Raw genomic sequence first — 27995 nt, 5'->3', positions numbered from 1 at the left:
CCAGTCCTGAGAAACCTCTGACATTAAGTGCCAACGTGCAAGATGAAATACAGACAAATTTCCTCCTCATTTTTTACCCCATTTATTTTTAAACAGATGCTGTGGATTTTAATTTTATTATACAAGATCTGCAAGAAAGAGACAAAAGAAAAAGAATTCTTCCTCCAACAACCAAAAACTAAGTGAGAAAGACTTGCGTGTAAACTTGGAAATACTTGCTTAGTTGCACTAAAAAGGGATGGGAGCAGAAAATATAAAGAACCACATCAGCGCAACTAGTTAGCCTCTGGATGGACGCCATCGGAAAACAAATGACCATCATGCCCTTTCCCCCTCTTTTCTGTCAGTTAGTCCTCGCCCACATCCTTCCATCAAACTCTCCGCCTCTTCAAACAACTTTATTTAAAAACAACCCCCCAAAATAATGTGAAGGGACAAAAGAAGCTGGTGAGTGAGGTGGGAGAACAAAAAACTAAGTCTAGAAGTTCATATATATATATATTTGTGTATATATATATATTTTTTATACTGTGTCCCACTTCCTCTCTGCTTATTTTATATTAAAATCAAATTTCTCCCACTTCTGGACCAAAAGGAAAAACAAACGGCAGTCACAGGTTTAGAAAGCCAGGGGAAAAACAACAACAATCGAGCAGCCTCGAACATGGAGGGAGACGATAAAAAAAATAATGAAATCAAATAATCAACAAAATCAACAGTCAGGAGGTGGTTGGTGCAGTTTATTTTGTGATTGAAGGATAACCCGTCAGTTGCAGCAAGATCCGAAATCGCTGAAGACATAGTGCCGGTGTAGAGCTGTAGAGGTGTCCAGGCAGGGTGTTAAGTGATGAACACACACATACGCACGCACACAGTCTCACACAAACAAACACACACGGTTGGTTACAGTCTGTGGTTATGGTGTGTTAAAGTAGGTAGGGAGGAAGGCGGAGCAGGAGAAGGAGGAGGAGGACATAGAGGAAGGGCGGGCTGCTTTTATTTTTAGTTGTGGATCTTGATTGCTTTCTCCAGGTAGGTGTAGCGACCTCTCTTTGGAGCTTTGTTGAAATGATCCAACCCGAGCCAGGGACGCGGGTGAGACATGTTACCTGGAAGAGAGGTGAGTGCACGTTGAGTCTCCCATTTCAAGATGTAATCGCTGTGATACTGAGAAATATTTGTTAACGTCCATGTTTATTGGCAAAACTGGTATTCAAAAATGTTTTTCATATGTGCATTATCACCTTAGTTAACATTGTTGTGTTTTCGTTAGCTTAACATTGGCCTTAATCTATGCCGTGTTGTGCTTTTATGAGTCTTCAGTAGCCCAAAATGGACAAACCAAACACATCAGAGTCAATGCCAGGCTAGTTTTCAGCTAAATCCTACACACTGGACCTTTAAGCATTTACAGTTTAGTTCCAATAAAGCTTAAATCACACTAAGCTTCGTCAGTGCGAACGATGACATTGCTAGCTAGCCAACAGCAGAGATCGTTGCTTCCTGTGAAGGCAAGGCAGCAGTGTGAGATTTGAGACGCTAAACTGTCAAAATTATCCCTGCCCATGTGTTCACAGCGTACGACATGAGAGAAAACAGAAAAACAAGTGTGGCAGTGAATGACGAGCAAAACGCAGTTAAGACTCCTTCACTGAGGTGAAATTAAATGAGTTCACGTTAATTATGTAAATGTATGTATTCCTTCTTTCTTTGCAGGGATCAGGAGGAGTCTTTGGTTTGGGAAACACGTTGTAAGTGAAGTAACCACAGCAGCGATGGTTGTGTTTACATTAAAAGCAGTAAATACCTGGCTGTTCAAAGTCCTTCAGGTTGACCTCGTACTCGTCTTCAGTGATGTACTGATGCCGGCCCATCATCACTATCGCAAACTTGAACTGAGAAAGAAAACACAGAAATGCACGTTACTTCACAGCCCGACACCTTTTAGTACATTCTGCCACACTGCATGTTGAACATTTTTGTGTAACATATGGAAACGTCCTTTTCATAGTACTAGAACCGTTACAATGACATTTGTGAGAAGTATTCACAGTAAAAACACTTAAAATCTAGAGAAAATTGTATTTTTTCTCCGGTTGTGCTAACGGAGCGTGGAGTCGTACCTTCTCAAATTCTTTCTCCTGTAGGTCCAGCATGGTCTGGATCCTCCTCATCACCTCCCGGAAAGACTCACCCTGCAGGGAGAAGAGCAAAGAGTTAGTAACTGAGTAATAAGTTGTGTTAAATAGACCAGAAACGGTCTTTCAGATGGTTAACAAAACAATAACACACACCTGTCTGATCTTCAGCAAGAAGGGGATCCCGAAGGTGCCGAAGACCTCCTTGTGGAAGTGAGCGACAGGGATGAGCATCTCGCTGTCTTTGTCCAACTCCACCTGGTCCAAAGGAATCTCCTGAGAGAGGGAAGACAAAAGGAAGAGTGAGAAAAGATTTAGTAAAAGAGAAAAGATTTAGTCAACGTAGTGCAGGCTAAATATTTTATTTGTTGACCTCTGCTAAATTCAGATTGAACATTATGTAAAAAAAATGTAAATTATAGTGTCTGTCCATTAAAAAAAAAACATTACCACCCTTGAATGATGGGATCGAAGACTAAAAGCTTTAGGAATCCAAACTATAACATATAATAAGTGCCCTGTATCAAGATTGATGCAAAACAAGTGAAATTTGACCTTTTTAGAGATTTAGAAAGAAAAAAAAACACTTCTGGGGTCATTTGGGTGGATTTTCCATATCTCTGGCCCCCCTAGGTCGATTTTGATGATTGACATATTTTTTTAACCGTTAGGGCCAATAGAATCGAGGGGAAGTTCCTAAAATCCATCTAAACATTACCCATTGGTGAATGAGTGATGCGTAGCCAGAATGCCCCATACCGGAAGCTGTCATACACTCTCGTAGCAGCCAATATGAAATCTCCGTTATTGACATAAATATGGAATGATGGATTATTAGTAATCATTTCAGAGTGACACAGAGACATTGGATTAACCTTCAGCAGCACGTGTATCGTTTTAATGCCATTGAACACAACTTTTGATCAGAAAACAACAACGGTAAGACGTTTTGGCTCCGTAAAGCTAATTGTTTTGTTGTTTGTTGTCGTCGTTTCGCCGCGAGTTCTGATCGCTCAGTGATGATACTTATATGTCTGGAATCTGTGGAATCTCAGCTTGCTAATCGATATCTTGTTTGTGTAGATCCGATAAGTAATAAGGGTATTTTACCGTGAGTTCTGTGCTAAGTGCGCTAGCATTTTTTTCGCTCAGGGCTAATTCAGAGCCTTTGTTATTACCCTTGTGTTTCGTTTGGCTAAAAATTGTTAATATTGTCTGAGTTTCTTCCCGTTAAGCGAGTACGACACATTCACAGTTTATTAAATCTTAAGAAGCCCTCAGACACTGTTTCTTGCAAGATGTTGCGTACCATGCCCCCGGTACTTGGGGCTTAACTGGTTAAAGTTTTATGGTCGGTAAACCCGATATTTATTAATCCTTTATTCTAACTTCAACTACTTTAACAATTGTGATTGTTTTAATTATAAAAAACAATAATAATTTTGGACCAAGAAAAACAAATAAGAAATGTCAATGTAATTTTGACTTTTAACTGTTCAACTTTAAGAGTAAATGCGGCAATTAAAATGTTTAAGCAAATGAATCAACGAAAACCAGAATAAGTGGAAGTGTAAAAGGATAAAATATACATTTTAAATTGCCCAAAGGAAAAAAGAGAAGTAACATTTAGTATGTTTAGTATTTTACACCAAGTTGCAGGTGCATGAGAAAAGGGCCCACGTGAAAGGGGAAATCTAGGTTTTGAAGGGTGTTAAAAAAAACAGTAAGGCCTTAAAAATAAACACAAGTGAATCAAACTTTAAGCGAGAAGAGTTCAGCACTTCAGATTGGTTCAGAAATGTAACTTATAAAAAGATTGTTTTGAAAAAGTAAAACCAAGCCAATGTTGCCAGCTACCCGGATCAAGACATACAGTTTCAGTGAGATCCAGGTAAGGGACTGAAGGAGGAAAATGACTACAAATTAAACCTAATTTTAAAAGCAGTCAACGCCTCACAGACACACATACCTCTATTCTGAAGGTGCGGCTGGCGGCCGGAGATAAACATTCTAGCAGCTCGTCCTCCTGGTGAACTCCGATGATTTTATAGCTTACTATCTCCAACAGCCTGCAGTGGGAGGAAGAGAGGAGGAAGATTAATACTCTACTGCAGCTTCTGAAAGGAAAACAGATTTATCAGAGCATAGAATCAGGGGGTAACCTAAACATTGGTCTGCAAAAATAATCATTTGAATCAAAACACCTAGAGCGTTTGAAGACTACACCTTTATAAAAATGATGAGTCTCCAAGCTCTGAGTGGGTACAACTCGTATTGCCAGGGCTTGATTCAAAACTATTTATTAAATCTTTAAATACAAATCAAATGTTTTTTTTTTGTGATCACTCATCTGTAACGGTACATAGTAAAGGTCGTTTTGAGGTCTTAAGATAATAAGAAAACCAGCTGATATCTTGTTTCTCACTACACTTTACATTCTTTGGGAAACCACAGTAGAATTTTTGCTGAAACTGATCCTTGTTTGGACTCTGGAGGTGAACCAGAGTTAATGCTATAGGATGCTGCATCAGCTGCTTCACAATACAGTCAGTAGTATCATTTGATTGTAAGCCGTGACCTAAAGTATTATGGCTGCATTCATGAAAACTGTAGCAATACATTAAAAACACATTTAAACATGTCACACACACACACACACACACTCCAGCAGGGTGTATACCTCAGCTTGTCAGAGCCCTTTTCAGAGAGCTCCACTGCCTTTTTACATTCTTCCAACAGGTCCCGCACACAGCCGTGCTTGTCAGGGTAGAGGGTGATCTCCTGCAACACACACAGTTTAAATCATTTGCTCGAAACACACGAACCATTTGATGAATGTGTAGTTCCTCTCGGGGAGTGTGAGTGTTAGTTTGTTTGTTTCTCACCTCCTCTCTGAACTGGCTGTTGAGCCATATGGATTTAAAACTCCTCCTGTTCTCAAAGTCTGTGATCTTCATCTTTAACTGTGAACAGAGAGAAACAGACCATCAGATGGAAGTTTTGCATCCAGGGAGTGGCGGCAGCAGCACCCTGTGGTTAAATGCGTTTCCATCATTCAGATCCCACTGGTTTCAATCTAAATGAAATGTGTGGTACAGTATTTTCTATTGTCAGGAGGATCTCTAGTTCATGCGTATCTGCACAGCTACAACTAAAAACCGCAAGAGAGACTCGAGGATACAACTGTATTAATAAGAAAATACACAACTGACAGGCCAGGTTTTCTACCTCACATAGCTTTGTTAATGCAGCTAGGCCCTTCACGACAAATTAAGTCGCATTCAAATCAGCATATGGCAGGAGAGGAGAGCTGCCTGTTGGAATATCTACTGGTTTGTCATCTCAAGTATGATTCACTGCCTCAACGACTTTCAGAAATGGCAGAAAAGCACAGTTTGACTAGTAAGAAAAATGATAAAGCATCAATGACATCAGGGGAAAAATGCACGAGGAAATATTTATGAATATCAACCAAATTGTTCCTATAAATTAAGACAATTATTTTTCTCTGTAAAAAAGGCCCATCACAATAATCGGGAGCACAAGTTAAAAAAGACCAACAATACAAAAGGTCAAACGTGTTACATAAACTACTAAAATGCAAAAGAAACACCCAATTTTGAACATATGAAAATCTTAAACAAGGTCTGAATGAAACACAATGGGCAACATGAAAAAGAACAGATTTAGTGAAAGACTGAGTAAAGAAATTGCTTAAAACATTTAAGCTGCCTTTTGGCACAACAGCAGCTGTCTTGGGCCAACAGATACTTCCAAGAACATACGGGAACGCAAACCAATAATGCTAAAACAAAAACCCTCTCAAGTCCCAGAGCTGGCAGACTCCTACCTGCTGATAGTAGAGTTTCTTGGGCTGCCGTGGTTTGAAGAACTGCAGCAGGTCCCGCAGTGTTCCCTCATAGTTGTGTCTGAGAGGATTTCCTGGACCGTCCCTGTACCTGGCCACCACACCACCAGGCAGGGGGGAAGACAACCCAGGGGGGAGAGAGGGAAAGACAGCACAGAGAGAGAGAGAGAGAGAGAGAGAGAGAGAGAGAGAGGGGGAGGAACAAAGAAGAGATGAAGGAGCAGAGAAAGGAGGCAAGGAGAGAAAGGTGGGTGAACGGGAGGGGAAGACGAAAAAATTCAGAGAAGATGCAGAGAGGCAGAAGAGAGGCGGGAGGGAGGCAGAGTGGGAGGAGTTAGAGGAAAACAACAAAGAAAGGTGGGGGGGGACAGGTTACGCAACATTTCTACTGACAGCCGCAAGTAGTCAAATCAAAGGCAAACATCACACAAGCTGTGAGAAGGACAACACAGTATATATAAGAGCACTCTGTAGTTATTTCAAAACGTCACACAATAAGTGTTGTGGTATGGAGTTCTGTCGCATAATGCACCAATATTAGTATTTCAGGAACGTCTAATATATGATATTTATTGGGCTATTTCTGCCCATGTAGTATGAAAATGTTACAACAGCACATTCCTGTTAACCGTAGAGCCACATTTAAAGTAAGTTAAGCGTTAATGCTTTGGAAATAGCGACAATTAGCCTACATTTTACGCCATAAGCATTATTGGTCAATGGGGAAGTAGTGTACTAAAAACTCCATAAGCATTATTGGTCAATGGGAAAGTAGTGTACTAAAAACTCCATAAACGCATGCTTTATTTTCATTCCCCCCAAATCAACAAATGGTAGGAATGACTGAGCAGTATTGTGTTTAAAAAGGTCAACAATAGTGATCAGGGTTTTAAATTATGTATGTTTGCTGCTACTTATAAAATCTATTTAGAACATTTTAGAGTTAGTGGTGCCAGGTGTAAATAAGGAATATATCATGCAACTCTAATCCCTGAACATTTTTAAGTTAAGAGTTAAAATAAAGTATAAGTAATCAGGAAATAGAGAATAAGGAAGACCTATCAGAAGCATTCAGAACCTTAACTTGAGTAAAATATTTAAACCAAGCTAAAAAAATATATATATATACAAGTTAAAGTCCTGGATTAATGATGTTACTTAGGTAAAAGTAAGTAAGTATAATCTGCAAAACATGGATGAGACAAGCCTCCTACCCCTGTGACTTGAAGAACTGCAGCAGCATGGGATCTGTGTTCAGCCTCTGTGCTACTGTCTTGGCCACCTGACAAAAAACAAACAACAAAAAAAACATTACAAGTGGAAATCAGAGTCAGAACTCATCTGGGTCTTACAACTGAAATGCCAACAGACTACAGGGAGAAAAAACCCATTAAAAGATAAGCTGAGACGTGGCATGTTTAAAGCATTCAGGGCACCAAATATATATAGAGAGGCGAAGTCCTTCCCTCTCCGGGGGATCTCCATGGGACCTTATTTCGGAAAAAGTATGTATTGAAGTCAATGGGGAGGAAAAGATTATCTTTCGATCCCGTTTGAATTGTGCCACGAATTACACATATGATGTTTGTCAATTTAAAAGATAATTTTGCAAGTAAAAAAAATACAAATGTGTCGTAAAACTGTGAAGTAACACTTTTTTTGTGTGAAACCGCTCAATGACCTACATCTCCCGTCTCGCACCACACACCAAGACGGCCGTCACGTTGGCACATTTCACTTCTTTCTTTCAGAATGAGGCGAAAAGTATTAAAAGAGGTAAAAATCACTCCAAGTCTGGGCATGTTGAGAGCTGTACATACACACAAGGGGAGTTAGTCGGTTCATAAGAGCCAGCATGCGGGACCGGGATTCTGGGACTTGTAGTCTTTCTAGTTGCGTATTTTTCATAGTCTTATATTTCAACAGTTTTACGACAAACTGTGACTTTTTTGACATGGAAATTATTATTTAAGATTGACAAACATCATATGTGTAATTCATGGCACAATTCAAACGGGATCGAAAGATAATCTTTCTCTCCCCATTGACTTCAATACATCATTTTTCCGAAATAAGGTCCCATGGGTCGGAAGTAGATGGGCGGGACTTCGCCACTCTATAGCCTTTGTACATATTCATACGGCAGCAAATTACTAAAATAAATCAGAGGGCTTTTGACTTGTCAGATAAATATTGGGTTGTATTACTCCATTACTTCAGTGAACGAGTAACGAAGATGGATTCAATTCTTTACCCAAAAAAAAAAAAGTATCAACTCTTTTGACACGTGTTTGTTACGGTCTTTTTTAAATCAACATTAAGCACGTTAAGCTGATACAAACAGTGAAATCACTACCTTTTTACCCCTTCACGTCAAACATTAACTCATTAAGCTCTTACCTGAAAGTAGTTCATGCGGTTGGACAGCGTGACGACGAAGCCCGGGTCGTTGTGGATGGTCTTGTCACAGAAGATGACGTCCACCCGGTGGTAGAGATCCCGGAAGTAGTCCTTGGCCGTCGGCAGCTCGCTGCTGTCGCTCTCTGGGTCGTCCCTGCAAGATGAAAGTAGGAGAATTGATTGATTGGAGATGTCGAACATGCAAGGTTTACAGGAGAGGGTTGGACAAAAGTAAAAAAAATGTGACGGGCTGAGAGAAAATTAAAAAAGGTATAAAACAATAGCAGGACCAAGACAAACGGACTCTAGAGTTAACAGTCCTGACAACATTTCTAAACAAGTACTTCCTCCATTTAAACACACCCATCCATGTATTGTTTTTTTCAAACCATGGATGTGTACTTTTTATTATCATGTGATTGCCTCGTCATTTAATATGTTAGTCTACTTACTTTATGTCTGCCTTTGTATCTGCACTGTCCCTTTGCTGAACACTGGAAATGTCCCCGCTGTGGGACAAATAAAGGATTTCTGATTCTGCTATGTCTCCGTTTTTTCTATGCATTTTATTACAAATACCAGAGAGAAATAGTTCCTCTGTCTCACTGGTAGTATAACAAACAGTACTATAATGATATCATAGAGGTTCAGGGTAAAGGGATGAAAAGCAAGCTAATTTTACATTCATTGTTACTTGTCTCAGAAAGGTAAAACATGACTGCATACCCTTCCTCATGCATTCTGACTCTAGAAGCTGTCAGTTAGCACTTCTAGCGGTTAACAACTCCATACGTTTAATTCTACACATTTACCCTGTTGTAACATTTTAAAAATAGCAAAATAACTCAGTTGTGAAGCTGTCAAAATTCAAAATATATTGTGATCTAATAAGCACACACCACAAATGTAAAACACACACGTAAAATAAAGTCTTACTTCTGGAAGACGATTATGTCCCCGTCCATGAGCTCATCCAGGGCCTTATCCAGAGAGACATCGTAGTCCTGTATCCGCTCTGTTAGGTTGGGCTTTACTTCCTGCGAGACACAAGGCATCATGGGAAACTTAGTTAAAATCTACGGTCTAAGGGTGTTTGGGTTTGGATGTGTAAACGTGAACAAAAAACAGTTTAGTGGGAAAAAGAGATGCCGTATTTGACAGTGTGAACAGCAGAATGTGTGAGACAGTTTGTGTTACAATACAAGAGCGAACAAGTGAGAGAAAGATGGAGAAATGTGCCACTGAATAAATATATCACCTCATAGAGGATAAGGCTAGTTTCCTGCTGAAACCCGGCTCTCTCACACATGACTGGTAGAAGGTCTCCTGGAAGAAAAGAGACACAAATATGATTTAATAAATAAGTTGAAGCCATTTTTACCTAAATTACAACAGTGAGTTAAGCTTAAAATAGACTTAGACCACTTACTTATTTTGCAGGATATAGGTGTGTAGATATGTCCACAATAATTTAAGCTTCTGGTTTTGGGGTCGTACATCTTCAAGAACAACATGACATCATCTAAAAGGAAAAGAGGCAAGGACATTGTTGAGTTGCTTCAATGAGTGTTTCAATTGAAAACTATACACACAAAAAGAAATTCAGAACTTTTGACGTCTACTCAAGTCGGTTAGAAACAGTTCAAACTCAATTCTACTGAGCATCAATGTGTCAGGGACGTGTGGGACTCACGGTCTTTGTCGAACTTGGGTAATGTGGCCCCACTGGCTGCCATCTCTGGATCCACCGTCTCCAGGAATATTGTCCAGGGATTCTCGTTGTCGCTCAAGTCAATCATCTGAAACGAAACATTGAAAAAAACCATATTAAAGACTAGAGTGGAACACAGTATTGTATGTTTTCGTACAGTCTTGTATGCACAAATGCTCATTTCACAATACACTGAAGTTTCATGAGCCTGGTTCTTTGAGTAGCATGATTGAGATGTCGCCCCCTCGCATTTACATAGATCCTGCTTCCATTGAGTTAAGCTAAACATTGTGAGACTAAAGATGCACCAATCAAAGGTCACTGGTAAACGGCGGCTGGATGTCAGTTAGAAATGCAATTCGTTTTGCCAGTTTAATTGACCAAGGATGATTTAATGACGTATACAGTGACATCAGAAACATCCTGTAACATGGTGCCGTTTTGGAGAATATTTAACTACTTTAATAGTTAATGTTTGATTATTAAAAACAATGACAACATTGACACAATAAAATTGCAAAGGTGCATATCTACTGCAAAGTATCTTTGTACTGGATGCAAATAAATGATACAGTCGTAAGCTTCAGTGGTAGATTGAACAGCAGGAGAAAACAATTCCAAGATGTCCAACGAGTATAACAAATACCTGTACAGGTTACGCCCACAAACCGGTCTTCCCAACACTTACCGACTTGCTGCAGTCGGCCTCGTAGTCGAGCATGGCGGGTCGCTTGGTCCCGTTGCTACGCGCCTGCATGGGCCACAGCCTCATCTGGTCCTGTGGGAAACCCTGAGGCAAACGTGTCGTTGAGTTTAATATAACTTGCACGTATAAAAAAAAAAAGTGGAAAGTGGCAACATCAAGAGGACAAAGGCGAACAACACCAGTATATTTGTGAGTCTCTCACCATGGTCTGGGAGAGGGTCTGGACAAACTCCTGCAGTGTGGAGCTCTTCAGGACTTTGAAGACCGTGTACTTCACCTTCTCCTCGTCGTACATGTCGTTGCCCTGGTGACCGCAGAACTGGTCCTCTGTTACTATCTGTGCACAGGAAGAAAAAACAACATTAGTGATTGGCAGACAGAACCAAAATCTCGTTGGGAAAATGTATGGAATAGGCAGCTAATTTATCCTGTGACAAGTTTTTCAACACATTTAAAAATGCAAGGATGTTCTCATGTTGAAAATTAGCTGAGATCTGTTACAAAAAATGAGGAACTGAGTCTCTTCCTATTGCCTCTCCAGCAGAAACTAATAAAGAAAACACTTTTTTTTTTTGTCCTGACATAATACTTGGACAAATAATGAAAGGCACAGCAGCTGACATCTTTGAACAGGATGAAGCTCTCTTATCTTTAACAAGCAGTTTCCTTAAATCACTGCTTTTTAATATCTAGACTACACTGTGACTTCCACATCTTGCTTCTCTAAGTCGTAGAAAACAACCGTCCACTCTGCAGTACAGAAAGGGGCAGTTTTTAGGAGATTTTTAATGTATCATAAAATATAAAAAAAACGGTCATTCTTGTTTCTTTACAGATAGTGAAGCTGTAGTGATGGAGTACTAATGCACAATCATAATAGACCAAATCTGACACAATTAAAGCAGTGCACTTATCAGATTCAGCCTTGAGGAATCTTTTCAGAAAAATATCTGACAATACATAAAGATCTTGGTAGGGACATGTCCCATAAATGTTTAAAAAAAAAAAAAGTTTATCTAACAGGGAAGCTGTCAATAGGCAAAGCCACCCTAAAAATACTGTTAAAAAGTATTATATAATTAAAAACATGTAATATAGAGGCTCACAATAGAGGATATGCCAATAAAAACATGTATATTACATAGCAACAAGATAGTGACAGGTTACATCAGTACAGAAAGACAGAGAACAGTGTGATGCAATTGATTTAAAGTATTGATGTCTTTAACCTGTTAAGCCCTGAGCCTGTTTTTCAGGTCTCAGGCTCAAAAATGACATTCCCAGAACAAATGACCATATCTTCCCTTCTAAAAGGGTTAAATTAATAATCTTTTTTCTCAAAGTAATGATAAACCTGTGAGTTGGATGTAGAAAAGTCAGAATCAATATAGATGTTTTTATTTTAAAGAAAATTCAGATTTTACATAGTAAAAAACTGTGAATGATAGTGTCCGTCCATTTTTTTTTTACTTGTAGTGAAAACTTCCCTTGGATGATGGGTTAGTAGACTAAAAGCTTTAGGAATCCAAAGTACAACATATAATAAGTACCCTGTATCAAGATTGATGCAAAACAAGTGACATTTGACCTTTTTAGAGAGATTTAGCAAAAAGAAACCACTTCTGGGGTCATTTGGATGGATTTTCCATATCTCTGGCCCCCCTTGGTCGATTTTGATGGTTGACACCTCTTTCTGACTGTTAGAGCCAATAGAATCGAAGGGGGAGTCCCCCACACACACGTTGTGAAGAGAAAAGGTGGGGGCTTTGTGCATGTAATTTTCCATCAGAGTGAACCTATCTCTAGCTTTGACATCTGGAAACGGAAAAGCAGTTTTAATGCTTATGGATTATCAGAAATCATTTCAAAGGGACACAGACACATTGGATTAACCTATGGATTAACTTCAGCAGCGTTTTTATCGTTTTAATGCCATTGAAGACCACTTGAGAGACTACAGAGCCAAGGTAAAAATGTTAGCATTTTTAGCTACCTAGCGTCACCTGTTTTGATGTCCGTTTTTGCTTATAACGTCGCAAATACGTATAATTGAGTGATAATGAGGGTACCCATCGATTCTGTGTCACCTCACGATGTGAAACGATGTCATGGATGTAGAGAAAAGATAAATAAGGTTTTGCGAGTGATTTTCGGTGCAGTAAGGTGTTAGCATTTTTCGCTCGTTGCTAATTCAGAGGCTCAGTGTTAGCATTGTGGGTTTTCTTTTGAAAAAAAAAAAAAAAATGATCAGTTAGATGAGTTTCTTCCCGTTACATGATATAAAACATTCATAGTTTATTAAATGAACATGCCCTCAGACACTGTTTCCTGCAAGATGTTGCGGCAGTGCCCCGGTACCGGGGTCTCTCGGGCTTAACAGGTTAAAATGTGTTCTTTATAAACTGTATAAGGTTTGTTAGCAGAGGGTATATGCAGGAATCCTGAAGTCAAATGTAAGACCTTTTAAGACCTTTTTTAAGACCCTTTCCATACATTTTAAGACCTCATCGCCACTTCGAGTTTTAACCGGTTACATTGGCGACACACTTTACCTCACATTTACTATATGCAGTATTGATTGTCCTTCCTCCTTATCTTCCAACCATTTGGACGCAAACTTGCATTTCCCCATAACGATGTTGTTTAACAACCGGCGTAAAATCAAGCAGTGAGCGTGCGATATCCTGTTCAGATGACGTCAAACCCAACGGGATGCCATAAATAAACTACACAGAATCACACTACACACCTACGCAATGATTACATTCAGGCAGACTGTAGAATACAACCTCTTTGGACAATTTATATACTTATTGAAAACAAGCTACAAAATGTAATACCTTGGAAAATACCGTTTAATACTTTTTAATAGCCTTATTTTTCGCTAAATTGATTTATCAACTTTGAATACTTTTTAAGACCCCGCGGACACCCTGTAGCAGCTGTGCACTCTTGCAGACGTAATGTAATGCGCAGCACATCCCTCACATCACAGTGTTAGAGCAGCGCCTGCAAGGGCCCAATCTGCTGGTCTGGCACCGGCAGATTTACAGCACTGCAGTAACAACGATGTGAGGAAAGCTTCCAAGCTCCGTTCAGTCTGAAACTCTTAAAAGCCAAACCTGCAGGGATATTCTCTAAACACTTACACTTAGCTGCCTGCACGACAAGTCTGCAAATGATATAGAAGCGGCTCTGGTTTCCTACCTGGACCTGCATGTAGAGGTGAGCCTCTTGGCGCTCCTTCCTCTTCTGCGCCTCCACCCTCTTCTCCTCCTGCAGACGCTCCACCAGCTGCTGGGGGATGTCCACGTCGGTCATCGGGAGGAGAACCTCGCCTGGGATAAGAGGAGAGACGCAGGTAAGAATCATAGAGCAGACAGACTGCAGTACTGTAACATTTGTGTGTTAACTATAGTCATTGAAAGAGAAACCTAAGGCTGCTACTGTGAATAACTCAGTTATCAAATGACAAAGTGGAAACAGGAATTATATCTTCCGTTAAATATACGTAGTGTGGGCAGCACCATTGATCTCAACAGAGCCGGCCAGCTAACCAATCAGAGCAGACTGGGCTCTGGTTTCAGACAAAGGGTGATAACAGGTTCTGCAGCACAGGCAGTATGAGAAAAATAAAGAGCTTTTTGAACATTAAAGCATGGAAACGTGTCACAGTAGAGAAACAAAATAAAATTAGGAATCCTGAACATTTGCATAATAGGGCACGTATAACTCAGAATGTATTTTGACACATGTGCCCTTAGCAAAAGTTTATATAAAGATACAATTGTGGTAAATTGGGCAGCCCTAGTGTTTGCAGATGAGGAGAATGATTATGAGCGAGTCATTTCACAGCCGTTTTTGTTATACATTAGCATGACATGCAGAAGGAGTATGTGACTTACTGAGCTTGGACTCGCGGATGTACACCAACATGTAAGCGTTGGTGCAGTGGCGCACTGAGAGGTCGTCATCGTGTCCACCGTAGTTGTGCTCTATGGCCTCCTCCTTGGTGCACCGCGACACCACGTCGTCATCAAACTTACACCACTGAGAGAGAAAATAGGTTTGGTCAAATGTTACATTTCCGGTTTTTTTCTTATCCATATTTTAACTTTGACCTTCAGAAAGGTCTACATACTAACTCGGAAGTACAAAAAATATATATTTAGGCTAATTATTTGTGGTGAAAAGTCAGCCCCAGAGTAAAGCGTGTAGTTGTGATAATGGTATTTTAAGTGCAGGAACCCACACCCTGCCCACATCATTTTTGGTGTAACGTGTATAAAAAAAACAACCCATGTACTTACTATTGGTTCCTTGACACTGACTTTGCCGTCTCCTTTCGGGTTAAGGTAGACGACGTAGTGACCGCCGTGGTTGTCGCCGCTGTGCACCAGCACGGCGTGCAGGATGTAGTTGGCCGGGTCCTTTGAGTCGGTCTTCTGAAGGAACTCATCCAGCGGTAACTGCTCAGGAAACTCAAATCTAAGAGTTTCGATGAGAAAGGAGAAGCAAAGAGGAGAGGGTAAATGTGAGAAGAGGGAAGATGAAACAGGCAGGGAGGGAGGGAGATATTGAAGAAGAAAGGAAGGGATAGGCAGGAGAATATAGGAAAGAAATGAATGAATGTGTGTGTGTGTGTGTCTGTACATATACATAGCCCACGGGGCCCAGGTGCTGGTGGCAGCTTCACAAGGATGACTCAGAGCTCGTTGAGACGCTTGAGAGGAAAATTAGCTATTCTGGATGGCTGCATGTGTGTGTGTTTATGCCTGTGTGTGTATGCCTGTGTGTGTGTGTGTGCTGAAAGTGTCACATCGTCACGGCGGATTATTAAAACACCATTAGCTCCCACAAAGCTTTACACAAAATGATACGGCCTGCAGGAAAACCTCTCAATGACTCATTCTCACTTGTTTTAGGGCAGGAGGTCAGAGAATGTTGTTAAGAGAGAGCGGGCTCAAGTGCCATTTCTGGAAATAGACTGCCCCTTTAACCCGTGTTATTATAAAGTGTCTCTAAACTTATGTCTAACGATCCGCCGACGCATTATACGACAGGGAGAGACCTGATCGAGGCAGTGTATGCGTCTGTAAGGTAATATATAAAAAAGCATAAGAGAACGTGTAATAACGGCGTTGTGTTTCTCCTACCTGTCGTTAATCTTGATGTTTTGGTCTGTCTGGGGGTCATACATGAACCTCATCAGCTGCAGATGGAGGATCGGAGGGAAGGTGAGGAACTTCACTCCCTTCTCTGCTTCCTGGAGTACCAAAAAGAAAAAAACAGGTCAGTACCTTACATTGACATTCTCTAACCCTCTACGTTTGAAGTAACTTATTTGAACCAAGATTTTACATTTATATTGGCCTTGTAAAATAATCAGGATCCTGCTTTATCAAATAATGAAAACTTTGGGTTTTAAATTAGCTTGAATTCCGATATGGTAAGAATAAATCAAATGAATAGCATAAACTTGACACAAATGTAGGGGTGGGTACCGAGCCCCGGTATTAAACGGGCCCCGGGGCTGAATTATTAAAGACCGTGGTACCGTTAAGCTCCGACGTTATCGGTCTTTTTATCGGTACTGGAGACATGTAAAAAATATATGTCATATATCTTATGCTACACAAACATTATATTGCAGTTTTAGTGTCGCCAACTCCGTTTCTAATACGCAAAAAGACTGCAAAATGTGTCTATGATTATTTTTTGTATTTCCGATCTTTCCAATCCAGACGAGAGATCTCTCTCCCCCGTCTGTGTGCGAGGGGGCGGGGCAGTTTACACACACACACACGGAGGAGACTGCGGAGAGAAAGCGCTCCGAGGTGTGTTTAACTTTACCCGTCACGACAATGCTCGTTACCAAAAGTGCAATAGTATGGTAGTCCATAAGAGTTTAGCATGTAAGGGCGGTAACACGAGCAATTTGTCAAATTTAGCAAAAGTGCACCACATTCAGACGGAGAAATGCACCGTTTTCTACTGTCTTTCTAGTAGCTCTGTAGCCACATCCACGAGTAGCGTTTCCACGTCAGGTGTTATGTATGCTAGCAGCAACACACGGAGCTAACTCAATGATTCAAACATGGGTTAATGATTAGAGGGAACTGAGTTATTTATTTTGTTAAAGTTTCAGCTATTCTGTTTACAGTTCTGTCATCACATTATTTAATACGATTTGTTAAAACATTGTTGTTTCTTTTGATGTGAAATATTATGTATTTAATTTAAATAAAAAGCAATGTTAGTTTTGTTCAGAATTTGTTTAGTTAACCTTATTTTTTTCTCCAAAAGAACCGATAAAAGACCGGATCGATAACCTTAACGATACCCATCCCTACATAAATTGTTCTGATCCAGTCAAAGTGAAGACTCACCTGCAGGCCATGCTCTCCTGCGTCGTATTTGTTGTCTCCATCTAACTGTTCAGTTGCAACATAATCTTTGAATGACTCGAAGACTGGAAATAAGAACAAAGCAAAGATGAGATCAAGAAAAAAAAAAAACATATTAGAAAACCACAAGTCAGGTGGATCAGGTGCAGCACGTCTTTTCCAATGTTTTAGAAAAGCCATGAAGTTGTGTTGATACTTACTGTTCTTCTTTCCTTTAATGCTAAGCTGGATGTCATAGTAGTCCTCTATCCGCTCTGACCGGTAGTCCACATGCTTACACTGGATATATGACTAGAGGGGAACACACACACACACACCGTGTCAGATTGTATGATACAAAGCAAAAGAAAACCCTTTACCTAAATCTACTCGTAAACTGGCCTTGTTACAGGACACATCCTATGCAAAGCTAAACTACTTTTCTTCAAAAATAAATCTAAATAAGTGTTTACATCATACATGTTGAGCTACATTTCTACTACGGCATCTTAGAACCACTTAAAGTAGAGAATGGTAAGAATTTCCAAGTTTAAAGTATTGAATTTACAGGTTTGAGTCTGACTTTGACCTACAATGGCATCGTCGTGCATTACTGTGTTTTCTTAATTCAACAACCACATAATGCTCACTAAAAAGATATTTGTCTTTTTAAAGTATTGTCTGATAAGAGAAAAAGACAGAGAGAACATACCACCATCTTTCCTCTGAAGAGCTTAGGGATTGTTCCCTCAACACAAGTGCCTTTCATTTTGTTCTCCACATTGTCCAGGAGCTGAAACACACACACAGTGAGTCAGTAATAAATCAGCATGCCTACATGTACCGAACCACATTCTTTAAGAGAGTATGTAAGAACTCACCACTCTGCACAGCTCCTGAACATCATGCTGCATGAAGCTATCTAGTGTCTCCCATCTTCAGAGAGGAAAAAGAAAATGTCCGTTAGATAAAATACGTAGGATTAGGCACTCAAGCTTCTGTAGTGCCGGAATGAGTCCTCAACAAGCAAATTAGTCAGTATTTTAGCACTTCCGGGTTCCCTCATCTCACAGTCAATGACAGTTGCTAACAATCAATTAAATGAGACTACAAAACGCCATCACGTGCAACATTAGCCACCTTTAGCTTAGCGGTGGTGAAGTGAAGTCTGCAACCATGACGTTGTTTGTTTATAGCCTAATATTTGCCTTTTACTTCCAGGCGATTGCATTTACACTTCAAACATTGTGTCGTTTTCATCTGGAGATTATCCTGCCTTTAAGTATCATAAACATGTGTTTTCCACTGATCTTATCGTCTGCAATATTTCAACATTAAATGAAAAAATCCCATTGGCTTTGGGTGAGGGAGTCCTTGTGATGCCAACATCCGGTTTGGCCTACAGAAATACAAAATGTCAGCACCATGCAAAGAACAGCAAGACTTCTGTAAAGAAAGGTTACACTACCCGAAGGACTTGGTGAGTTTCTTGGTGCCGACGGGTTTGTCGCTGTGTTGCAGCTCGTAGAAAACCCTCTGCAGAGCCAGGGGAACGCTCTTGGACGAGTCATCTCCCTCTGTGGGCATCATGTACACCGCCTGGGGGAGAGAGTCAGGACCATTTCATACATCAATACTCTAAGATGGAGGTTAAAAAACATTACTCCTGGCCTATCAAATTCTGCCTGAAGCCGATAAGAGTGACATGGTTAAACCCTACACCCCAGCACGTGCACTCTCGGCTCGCTGCACCCGCACTGCGAGGGGGACCCAAGTTCCCATCAGCAAAAACACGTAGGTTTGCTATCCTGGCTCCAAAATGGTGGAATGAGCTCCCCATTGAAATCAGGACAGCAGAAAGCTTACACATCTTCCGGCGCAGACTGAAAACTCATCTCTTTCGACTCCACTTCGAGCAATACAATTTTTTGGCTCTATGAAACCTGATGTACTTATATGATTCTGTTTTCTTCAAGTTCGTATCTTCTTGGTCGAATGCACTTATAAGTCGCTTTGGATAAAAGCGTCAGCTAAATGAAATGTAATGTAGAGTGTAATTTAATATGTTGAGTGAACTTGCCCTCCAACAACTGCAGGAATTTCTGGGACTTTCTGATAAACAACCTGATTTTGTTTAGTTATCACTTTATTCATAAAATATTTGGAAAATCACTTCAGTACATATGTACAAAACACCCAGAAACATTTTTCAATATTTTGTTTATGTTGCTTGAATAGACCAACACTCTTTGTTAAGGCAATCATTTATTGTTTGAAGTATTATTTCCGTTTGATTTATTTATAATAATGTATCCACCACATTTGATGTTTTTTTCTACCAAGTTGAGCCTTAGAGGTTTGTAACTGAATCGTTCAATTAAGAAGAAAAAAAGCTCTTGCTGGAAAAAGACTGTTGAATTAAAGGGCCTCAGTCAAATCAAATGAAAGTGGTAACAGTGGTAGGGCTGAACGATTAATCGATTTTAAATCGAAATCGCGATTTTAAATTATGCAATTATCAAATCGCAAAGCCTGCGATTTTTTTTTGTTCTTCTTGTCATCCACACCAATCAGAAGTGCTGTGCTCCACATGTACCAGTCATTGTTAACCAATCAGAAGTGGCCCTTGATAGAAGGTGATAGATTGATCCAATCACCTGCCACGTATTTTTGAAAGTGCCTGCCCTTTTCCAAATGGCTTCCAATGGAGCTTTCCTAGATGGTTTGGTGAAACAAACCATCTGAGTCAGGTTAGTGATGCTCCATCACATGTTCTATTACAGGGTGAATCTTAAACTGAAGCTTGACTTTAAAGCAACCCAACGGAAGTTTCATGCAAGTTTAGTTCTTTCACTCATAGCTCGGGCTGCGGGGGTGCTAGAGACGGGAGCACGTTGATACGACCTTCCTAGCCGGAGATATGGCCGCATTTTATATAAACTTCCGTTGGGTCGCTTAAAAACAAATATCGGAAAGCGAATCGCAATATCTGTCAGAAAGATCGCAATTAGATTATTTCCCCAAATCGTGCGAACCTAAACAGTGGTACATCAAATGTTGTAGAGGAGCATTAATAACCAATTACTCATAGTAACAGGAAAGGCAGCAACACGTAAAAAAAGCATACAATACATATGCAAGCTGTGAATTTAAATAAACATAACAATATTGAGGTAACTGCCATCAATATTTGTCACAATGTGGACAAAAGGTAGACAAACACTGAGCTAAGGCATTGGTTGGCATATTTACACAAGAAACATCTTTATCTACAAACTAAACTATGAAATACAATGTGTAGCTCATAAAAGAGACACACAGATGAAAATAATAAACCCATACCCGTCGTAGCTGGTTGGTGAAGAAGAGCGTCTGTAGCAGGCTGTTCATGTAGCAGGTCGCTCCCTGGTTCTTCAGTCCAACATAGCCTGTGTGTTTCTTTGAGTCCCATCTGTAACAGAGAGAAATGGATGTTATTACTGTAATCCTACACATAGGTTTCAGGGAGTATTGTAGGACACCCAACACAGCGAGAATTGAGTGCTACGTACGCCACTCCGTGTGGGGCATCTGCCTGGACATAGACTTCAAATGTGACTTTGTCCTCATCAACGAAGCCCCTCTCTGGATCAGTCACATCCTGAAACAACACCAAAAAAACAGTTAAGATCAATAGGAGTGGGTAGAAGTAGAAGCACTGACTTGCATGTTTACCTTTATTTATAATTAAGAAGTCCTAATAAACAATGAGCAAATAGCAAAGTTTCTTCTATACACTCAACCCAAAAAAAGTATATATATTTAATACACAGCTAAGTTGAATACTAAGTTCTGATTGGCCAATTTGGAAATGTAAGAGGTTGTGAAAAACATATGTGTTTATTAATATTAGTCTTTGATGCATTAATCTTTCTTCTACTTACACTCCAGGACATGAAGTTGGAGAAGCCCCAGTCATTCTCTTTGTGGAAGAACAGGTGACTGATCCTGCGGCTGAAAGACTTCTCGTCGTCTTTGTAGTTGATGATTTTCAGCATGGCCTGAGCGTGGCACGACCATGACCTGTAAAAACAGAACGCAGGAACATTTTAAGGATCTCTGTGCTATTCACACAAGTGCCATTTAGTGTCTATGTAAGAAACACTGTTGGTGTATGTGTACTGGGACCTGAAGAGGTTTTAGGTGTGTGCATGCGGGCCTTTGCCATGTTCCCCACAATCCCTGGTCCGACCAAGACACTTACGTGGAATCTGACTCTGCGTTGCACTGCAGGAAGAAACCCACGCTCTTCTGGTGTGGCCGGTCGGGGTAGAAGCGCGGCATCACCATGATCTTCCACGGCAGGTTCCGGACGAAGCAGGACGGGCTGAGCACAGACTCACTCAGGCGGCTGAAGCGCTCCACCACGAAGCGGAAAGTCGCCTCTGACCGCCAACTGGTGTCTGTGGGAAGATGGAGGGAGACGGGGGGGGGAAAGGGGCGGCGTAGGTTAGGTGGTGAACAGGTTTCCTCCAGCGACATGATCAGATGTAACTGGTTAAGGATGCAACGTAATGTGAGAATATGGGTAAGTCAAAGGATAGTATTTAACCTGGATCATTACTTAAAACGATTAAACTCACCGCACTGGCTTTAAAACAAGCAAAAGGGTAAACGGACTGCATATATATAGCACTTTTTCAGTCTATGCAAATCCTCAAAGGGCGTTAACATATACAAATGCAGAGGATTCCATACAAGGAGTCATTTGGGTTAAGTATTTTGCTACCATCTACCTCCTGATACACAGCCGCCCATTACAAAGTGTTTGTTATTGTGTTTGTTAGTGTAAATGCAAATCATCCTCACCATCTTCCATGTCTTCCTCTGTGTGTCCATCTGCCATGGCAACGTTACCATTGATCACCGGGTTGGCCGGGATTCTTGGAGGGTCGTCTGTGTCTCCAGCTGTAAAAGAAAGGAACAGTATGATAAGACTGTATGGTTGTAGCCTAGATAAGATGGAACCTAACTATGTAACTTCAGCAGTTCAGAAACAAGGGGTCAAAATTGTAAGATCATCCAACAAAGATTCTTACAATTGGGCAACAAGACCTAAAGAAGTCAGATGTGGCTTTCTGTCAGATTCGTATTCATCCAAGTTACACATTGAAATCAAGAAACAGCGATAGCCATTTCAAACCACAGTATATGCTGTGATTAAAACAGAACACCTGCTGTATCTGACCATTTTAATTCTAGAAAATGTGGTAAAAAAAAAATCTGAGTAAACATACTTTTTATAAGGTTTAAATATTTTAGCTAATGAAGTGTCATCAGGTTGTGGAAATTATGGGAACCATTTAGGGGGGATAAGTCATTTTTTTTGCAAGGTGTCTGTGCACCCTTTTAAGATGGGGAATCTGATAATTTGCGCTGCAATCTAAGGGATAAAAACAGCTTGTACCAACTTTGAATGGCTTTTGAATTACAACTACTATCCCCATCTTTAGCCCCACTGAAAGTGATCCTTCTTTCCTCTTTTATACATTTCACTGGGAAAACTCCACTGAGCCAACATGACAAGTCTTCTTTCCCAGTCTGTGAATCAGAGAGAGAACGTGTGTGACAAAGACCGTGCAACATTACAGTAGGCTGGGTAATTATGGACACAATGCAGGATTAGGCTGCAAGTCATCGCTCAAACAAAAACACACGCGCACACAGAGGACAACAGCTATCCCAGCTGAATAAGGAGCCTCTTCCATCAAAACACACTGATGAAAGGGAGAGATTAGAGTAAGGAGGGAGTGAAATCTGCCTGTATCCTGTTATGATGGCAGTGATGCAACAGGAGTCAGCATTGATATGAGCACTCAGGCATATGTCTCCAAATGTGTTGGTGTGTCAGTCCGTCTCTTACACCGGATTTAATGTGATCCTCGTCTTCCTCCCAGCTGAGAGACGCAATGGTGTCAGTCGTGTGCGTCTTCAGGTAACGTTACTGACCAAGTCCTCCAGGGAAACTGACCTCATTTCCACAAGTGGATTACACCCCACTAATGTGGCTTTGTCAGTCAACTCTACGACAATGTCTTGTCCCGCCTTCTGAGGAGTACATCCTAATGGATCCGTCGCTAAAATCTGCACAAGCTAGACCAATAATTTCATATTGGATGAAAACACCCCTAAGGCCTACAGTCATTCAAACCAACGTGCAAGGGGGAAATCAGAAGCATCTCAACCCAGTGATTTATTATTTATAAATGTATATTTCCAAGAAGCATAACAGTAATTGAACATCGTATGCTGCGGTAGCACAACAACAGTAACGGCTAATAAAAAAAGCACAAATACATATTTTAATTTCACGTGGGGAGGGCCAACTAAATATTATAATTCTTCCTCATTTCCAAAGCCTCTGGACTAAAAACAGCAAATAAAAGTCGTCACCAAGACAAACTGTATGCTGGGGAAATAGAAAACTATTCCCAGATGTGTGTTTAACCTAAAACAACAAGGTTATAACAGCACAGCAGATCCTAAGGCTCTTTCTTGGCACTTGATGCATCGGACAACACCAAGTGGTTTTTCTCTTTTGTCTTAATGTCTGCTAATGCATTACATAACAACCCTAAAACAATATCATGAAGTACCATTATATCGCTAAATTAAACTTGGACTTTTAAGGTTATTTGTTAGAATCTTAATCATGTGCTAATAGATCAATTGTTATTTTCCAATAATTGAACACAGGATTGAAGAGCCACTTTTTTAAATAACATATCACCAGATTGTTTTTGTGGCAGCAACAGCCTGGCATATGAGTAAGATTGCAGTGGCAAAACAGATAAAATGACTGAGATATGCAGAGAATATGATGGATTAACCCCACTGCAACTGTATAAACAATCAACCCATGAAATAGTGGTATGTTTATCTATAGGCAGCCGGAAAAAAAGCGAGGAGTTTATTTTGTCAACTTGTTTTCACTGTCCTTGTAAGGCTGCAATTCACTTGGAATTAATCCAACAGGGGTGAACCAGCAACTAAGGGGCGAGTGCACCTGCTACTAGTAAGAAACGTATAAAAATTACTAATTCAAAATGTAAAAAGCACATAGGACAGTGTGTACTTGATAAATTCTGTAATTAAATAAGATAAGATATTTACAGTGTAACCTAATAACAAGCAACAATGTGGTTTACAAACAGATCATAAAATCACTAGGACCAAATGACGCAGTGATGCTGAAGTCTCCCTCAAGCCTCTACTCAGTCCAAAGCTGACATTAATAAAAAATAAAACTTTGTAAAATGTGATGGTGCGGGTGTTCTGTGTGTCTAAAGTGCCTACCAAACGCTAACATAGGTGGCCCTGGCTACAAAGCTGTATAACAAAAACACAGATCATTAAAAATGGCGAGCTCCATGCCGTTTGGTCGTCGATACAATGAAGCAGCAAATCCCCGCGCGGGCCTGGCTTACCGCAGCGGCGACTACCGTTACTTGCCAGCACTGCCACCCGCTTCACATAATACACTGTCAAACGTCAACATATAATTTAACAAACTCCAAAACCACCACATAATTTAAAGTAAATCATACAGATTGTCATATGCCCTACTGGCAAGGCTAAACTTGTTATACCACGCAGTCAATTTAGCAAATCACGATCGACGTATCTGCGTTAGCGTTAGCCACTTAGCTACCTAGCAAACACTAGCCTCATATTAATCTGCAGGCCGTTATTAGCCGACATTTGCTGGATTCACAATACCCGCAGCGAGATATAATTAATGCTAGCGAAAAGGTATGACAAAGTGCGTTTTTTATATCGTTCAACAGCCAATAGAGACAACAGGAACATCTAGATTACGTGAGGCAAATATGCAAGGCCTAACAACCAAATCGAACATTGCAAAATACAAGCCACCATTTTGGATCGCCACACACCCCCTCCGTGAGTGTTAGCCGATCAGCTAACTAGCATGCTAGCCAGCAAATGACAGTAAAAAAATGGGGGTTGGAGCTAATTGGCTAGCTTAAAATTAGCTGTCTCGCTAGCAATGTACATTCCCTCTTGCCAGTTTAATGAAAACATTGAGCAATAAAACAAATACGCGTCGATGTCCGTATTTCGCCTATGGTCAAAACATATAAGCCAGACAAATGTACTGAAATAGCATTTTAAGAATCACACTGAAATAAGAATGTACACAGTATGCGCTTTCGTTTGTTTGCAGGCCCGCATTTAACGCCATCAGACACGATGCTAACACACTGTCATTTAGAAAAGATGGCTTAACGTTTCACGCATAACGGTTATTAACGGGCTATGTTTTAAGTAATGCGTTAGCATAGAAAATAACATTCTGTTCACGTAGTAAACAACGTAGATGAGAAACGCAGGTGCCGATATCTGTCCAAATCAACCACAATACGTCAAAGTAGCAAGATTTAATTTACCTAGCGATGGTTCCGGTTTAATTGCGGTGTTTACAAACATTAAACGTTAAGTTATCAACAATCAACGGGCCTGGAGTTCTGTGACTGCATGTTGATTCTAAACTGCGATGATTTGGCAAACTGCATCGGAGAGAACTTGTCACAGCGACCGATCGTGAACAAAACAATTCGCACAGATGCAAATTGATTTTTTTTTGTGTATGTTATGTTTAACAGTGTTTTTGAACAGCTAATTGTGGGTTATCGACCAGCATGTGAATATTGCAATAATACGGAGATGAAAAACAAGCCCCGTTAGCTTATAACGCAAAATGAGGTCAGCTCCACACAAGTATGCTGCAACGGACGCACAATCAGCAAAAAATGCAGCTGGCTATCCTAGCTAGCATCGGGCCTTCGTGTTTACTGTAAAGTTGAGCTCTGCGTTCACAATTTCCACTTCATGCATTTCTCGTGCAACAGTTAAATTAAGGGTTTAAAGTGTTCGTTCACCCTTCTATGGACCATAACTCACCTTCCATCTCCATGTCCTCCGGTTCGCTGAGCTGCTGCTCGCCGGCTTTCTGTTGCTGCTGCTGCTGCGTGTGGTGATGGTGGTGGTTCATGTTGGCAGCTGTTGTTGTTGTGGTGATGCGGGGCTCCCTGCTATCTCTGTTACCCTCGACCTTGTCTAGGGTCGGCTCTGGGGGGAACCGAGTTCTGGACTGCTGGTGAGGCGTGGTAGGATGCGGAGGTGGGGTGGACAGGTCGAGCCTTGGCGGCCGGGCCTGCTCTGTCGCGACCTCGGCCTTGTCCGCTGTCAGCGCCGGGGAGTGAGGAGGGGAGGTCGGCGGGGGAGCGGGTAGAGAAACGCGGACGTATTTGCTCGCTATTCGCCCAATCTCGGCGCCTTTGGTGGGTGCTAGTCGCTGTGGGTTGACGGGGATTGATGGGCCGGAGCTCCGAGGAGGGGAGGCCCGTTAAATTAGCTAAATCAATCCGGCTTTACCCCGGGAAATGTGGGGACAACGCACAGCACGACCTGCACCGTGAGGAACAAATACCCTGTTTATTGCTAAGCTACCTGACACTAGGCAGCCAACTGGTGATATAGGTACAACAACAATGAAAACAACGGTTCATTTGCTATTAACACACATTCAACAACTTTATCTGCGATATCCCCAATCCGTGTGCTCCTCCGATTGTCCCTCGTCTGGGGAAGAACGGAGGAAAGAGCTATCCATTCAAACCAGTTTCCAATACTAGTGTTGATTTGGAAGTTCGCGGAGACGAGAGTTGCCCGCACGGCCCGACATAAACCAAATCCACGCAAACCGCCCCTTAACCTAACACAATGCACGAAAAAACACGGCACCTGGTTGCATTTCTAAGCTAACCCTCTTGTTTCTTGTGAGGAATGTGCCCGGTCATACAACGTTAACCTGAGTGGCTCTCTTCTAAATCGCTCCTCCCGTGGTTTGTGATGTGTTGAGTCTGAGGTAAATCTCAAAATGGCGGTCGCGCTCTTCTCTGTAATGTCACATCCGCATGGAGATCCAAACACCATGGCCCATCCCCGGCCAGGTTCACATCCATGTTATAAATGGACGGGATCTGGTACAGGAGAATAACATATTAGTGCAACAACAACAATTAAAAATTAAATGAAGTTATAAGAATGACAATTCAGGGCCTAGCATATTTATGACTTGCATTGGAGCCCAAATCAGTGATTTACAATGGCTTGAACAGAAAGCAATATTTCAATAGTAATTAAATAAGTAATTAAGTGTACTCAATTAATTTCATATCGTACTATTTCTTCCACAAAAATACTTTAACATAGTAAAAAAAAGAATAACATTAATATTTGTTTTAACTTTAAAACATTTGTTATGAAACGGTGTTGAATAAATAGTTATTCCTGCACATTTTATATTGACATTTGGGCAATGAAGAAAAACAGTCCTACCGAACTGGATCATCTATTGCCTATTAAACTAACTAATAAAAACCACACTTTATCAATTAACAGGAGACTTATCGAAGAAAAAATAATTGTGCTTTTTGTTTTTACTTCAATGCATTATTTGTATGTTAATGGTATAGCATTTCAATTAGCAACTTTCCACTCCAGGGGCCCTGCATTCAGTGTATGGTAGCCCATTGCTGCTTTGTGGCGTCTACACATTGTGTAACCTCATTTATTTGTATGTACTTTTATTGTACATTTATTTCATTTACATTTTTATTTCCTCCTAAACCTGATTCGTGATTCTCAAGGTTGCATTAAGACAAGGTTACATTATCATTGTAAGCTTTTAATTTAGATCAACAACAACAAAAAGTATACAGCA

General features: G+C 40.7%; 1 protein-coding gene across 3 annotated transcripts; it reads right to left on the bottom strand.

Annotated features, from left to right (window-relative positions):
* Nucleotides 1-66: 66 nt before the first annotated feature.
* Nucleotides 67-27165, bottom strand: usp7 (ubiquitin specific peptidase 7 (herpes virus-associated)). Of its 3 annotated transcripts, none has more exons than XM_034143871.1 (32): nt 26171-27165; nt 22058-22156; nt 21453-21651; nt 21133-21271; nt 20761-20849; nt 20552-20660; nt 18678-18808; nt 18091-18145; nt 17922-18002; nt 17431-17521; nt 17213-17295; nt 15980-16089; nt 15134-15311; nt 14729-14873; nt 14031-14161; nt 11026-11160; nt 10806-10907; nt 10100-10205; nt 9836-9928; nt 9665-9732; nt 9343-9443; nt 8859-8915; nt 8407-8560; nt 7221-7288; nt 5989-6091; nt 5024-5101; nt 4819-4919; nt 4108-4207; nt 2295-2414; nt 2124-2195; nt 1808-1895; nt 67-1109 (listed from the first exon to the last, which is right to left on the bottom strand). In XM_034143871.1, exons 1-32 carry the CDS (start codon nt 26259-26261, stop codon nt 1003-1005), a joined length of 3384 nt encoding a protein of 1127 aa, XP_033999762.1. In that variant the 5' UTR covers nt 26262-27165; the 3' UTR covers nt 67-1002. The 3 variants fall into 3 exon arrangements, with proteins under 3 accessions (XP_033999762.1, XP_033999760.1, XP_033999761.1); XM_034143869.1 differs by having other exon boundaries at nt 720-1109; nt 5989-6097; XM_034143870.1 differs by lacking the exon at nt 26171-27165 and adding an exon at nt 25657-25679 and having other exon boundaries at nt 720-1109; nt 5989-6097.
* Nucleotides 27166-27995: the final 830 nt, after the last annotated feature.

This window comes from Trematomus bernacchii, unplaced genomic scaffold, assembly GCF_902827165.1.
Source record: "Trematomus bernacchii unplaced genomic scaffold, fTreBer1.1, whole genome shotgun sequence".
NCBI classification, from domain to species: Eukaryota; Metazoa; Chordata; class Actinopteri; order Perciformes; family Nototheniidae; genus Trematomus; species Trematomus bernacchii.
The sequence above is the reverse complement of the archived record's forward strand: the minus strand, read 5'-3'. Positions and strand labels throughout refer to the sequence as shown.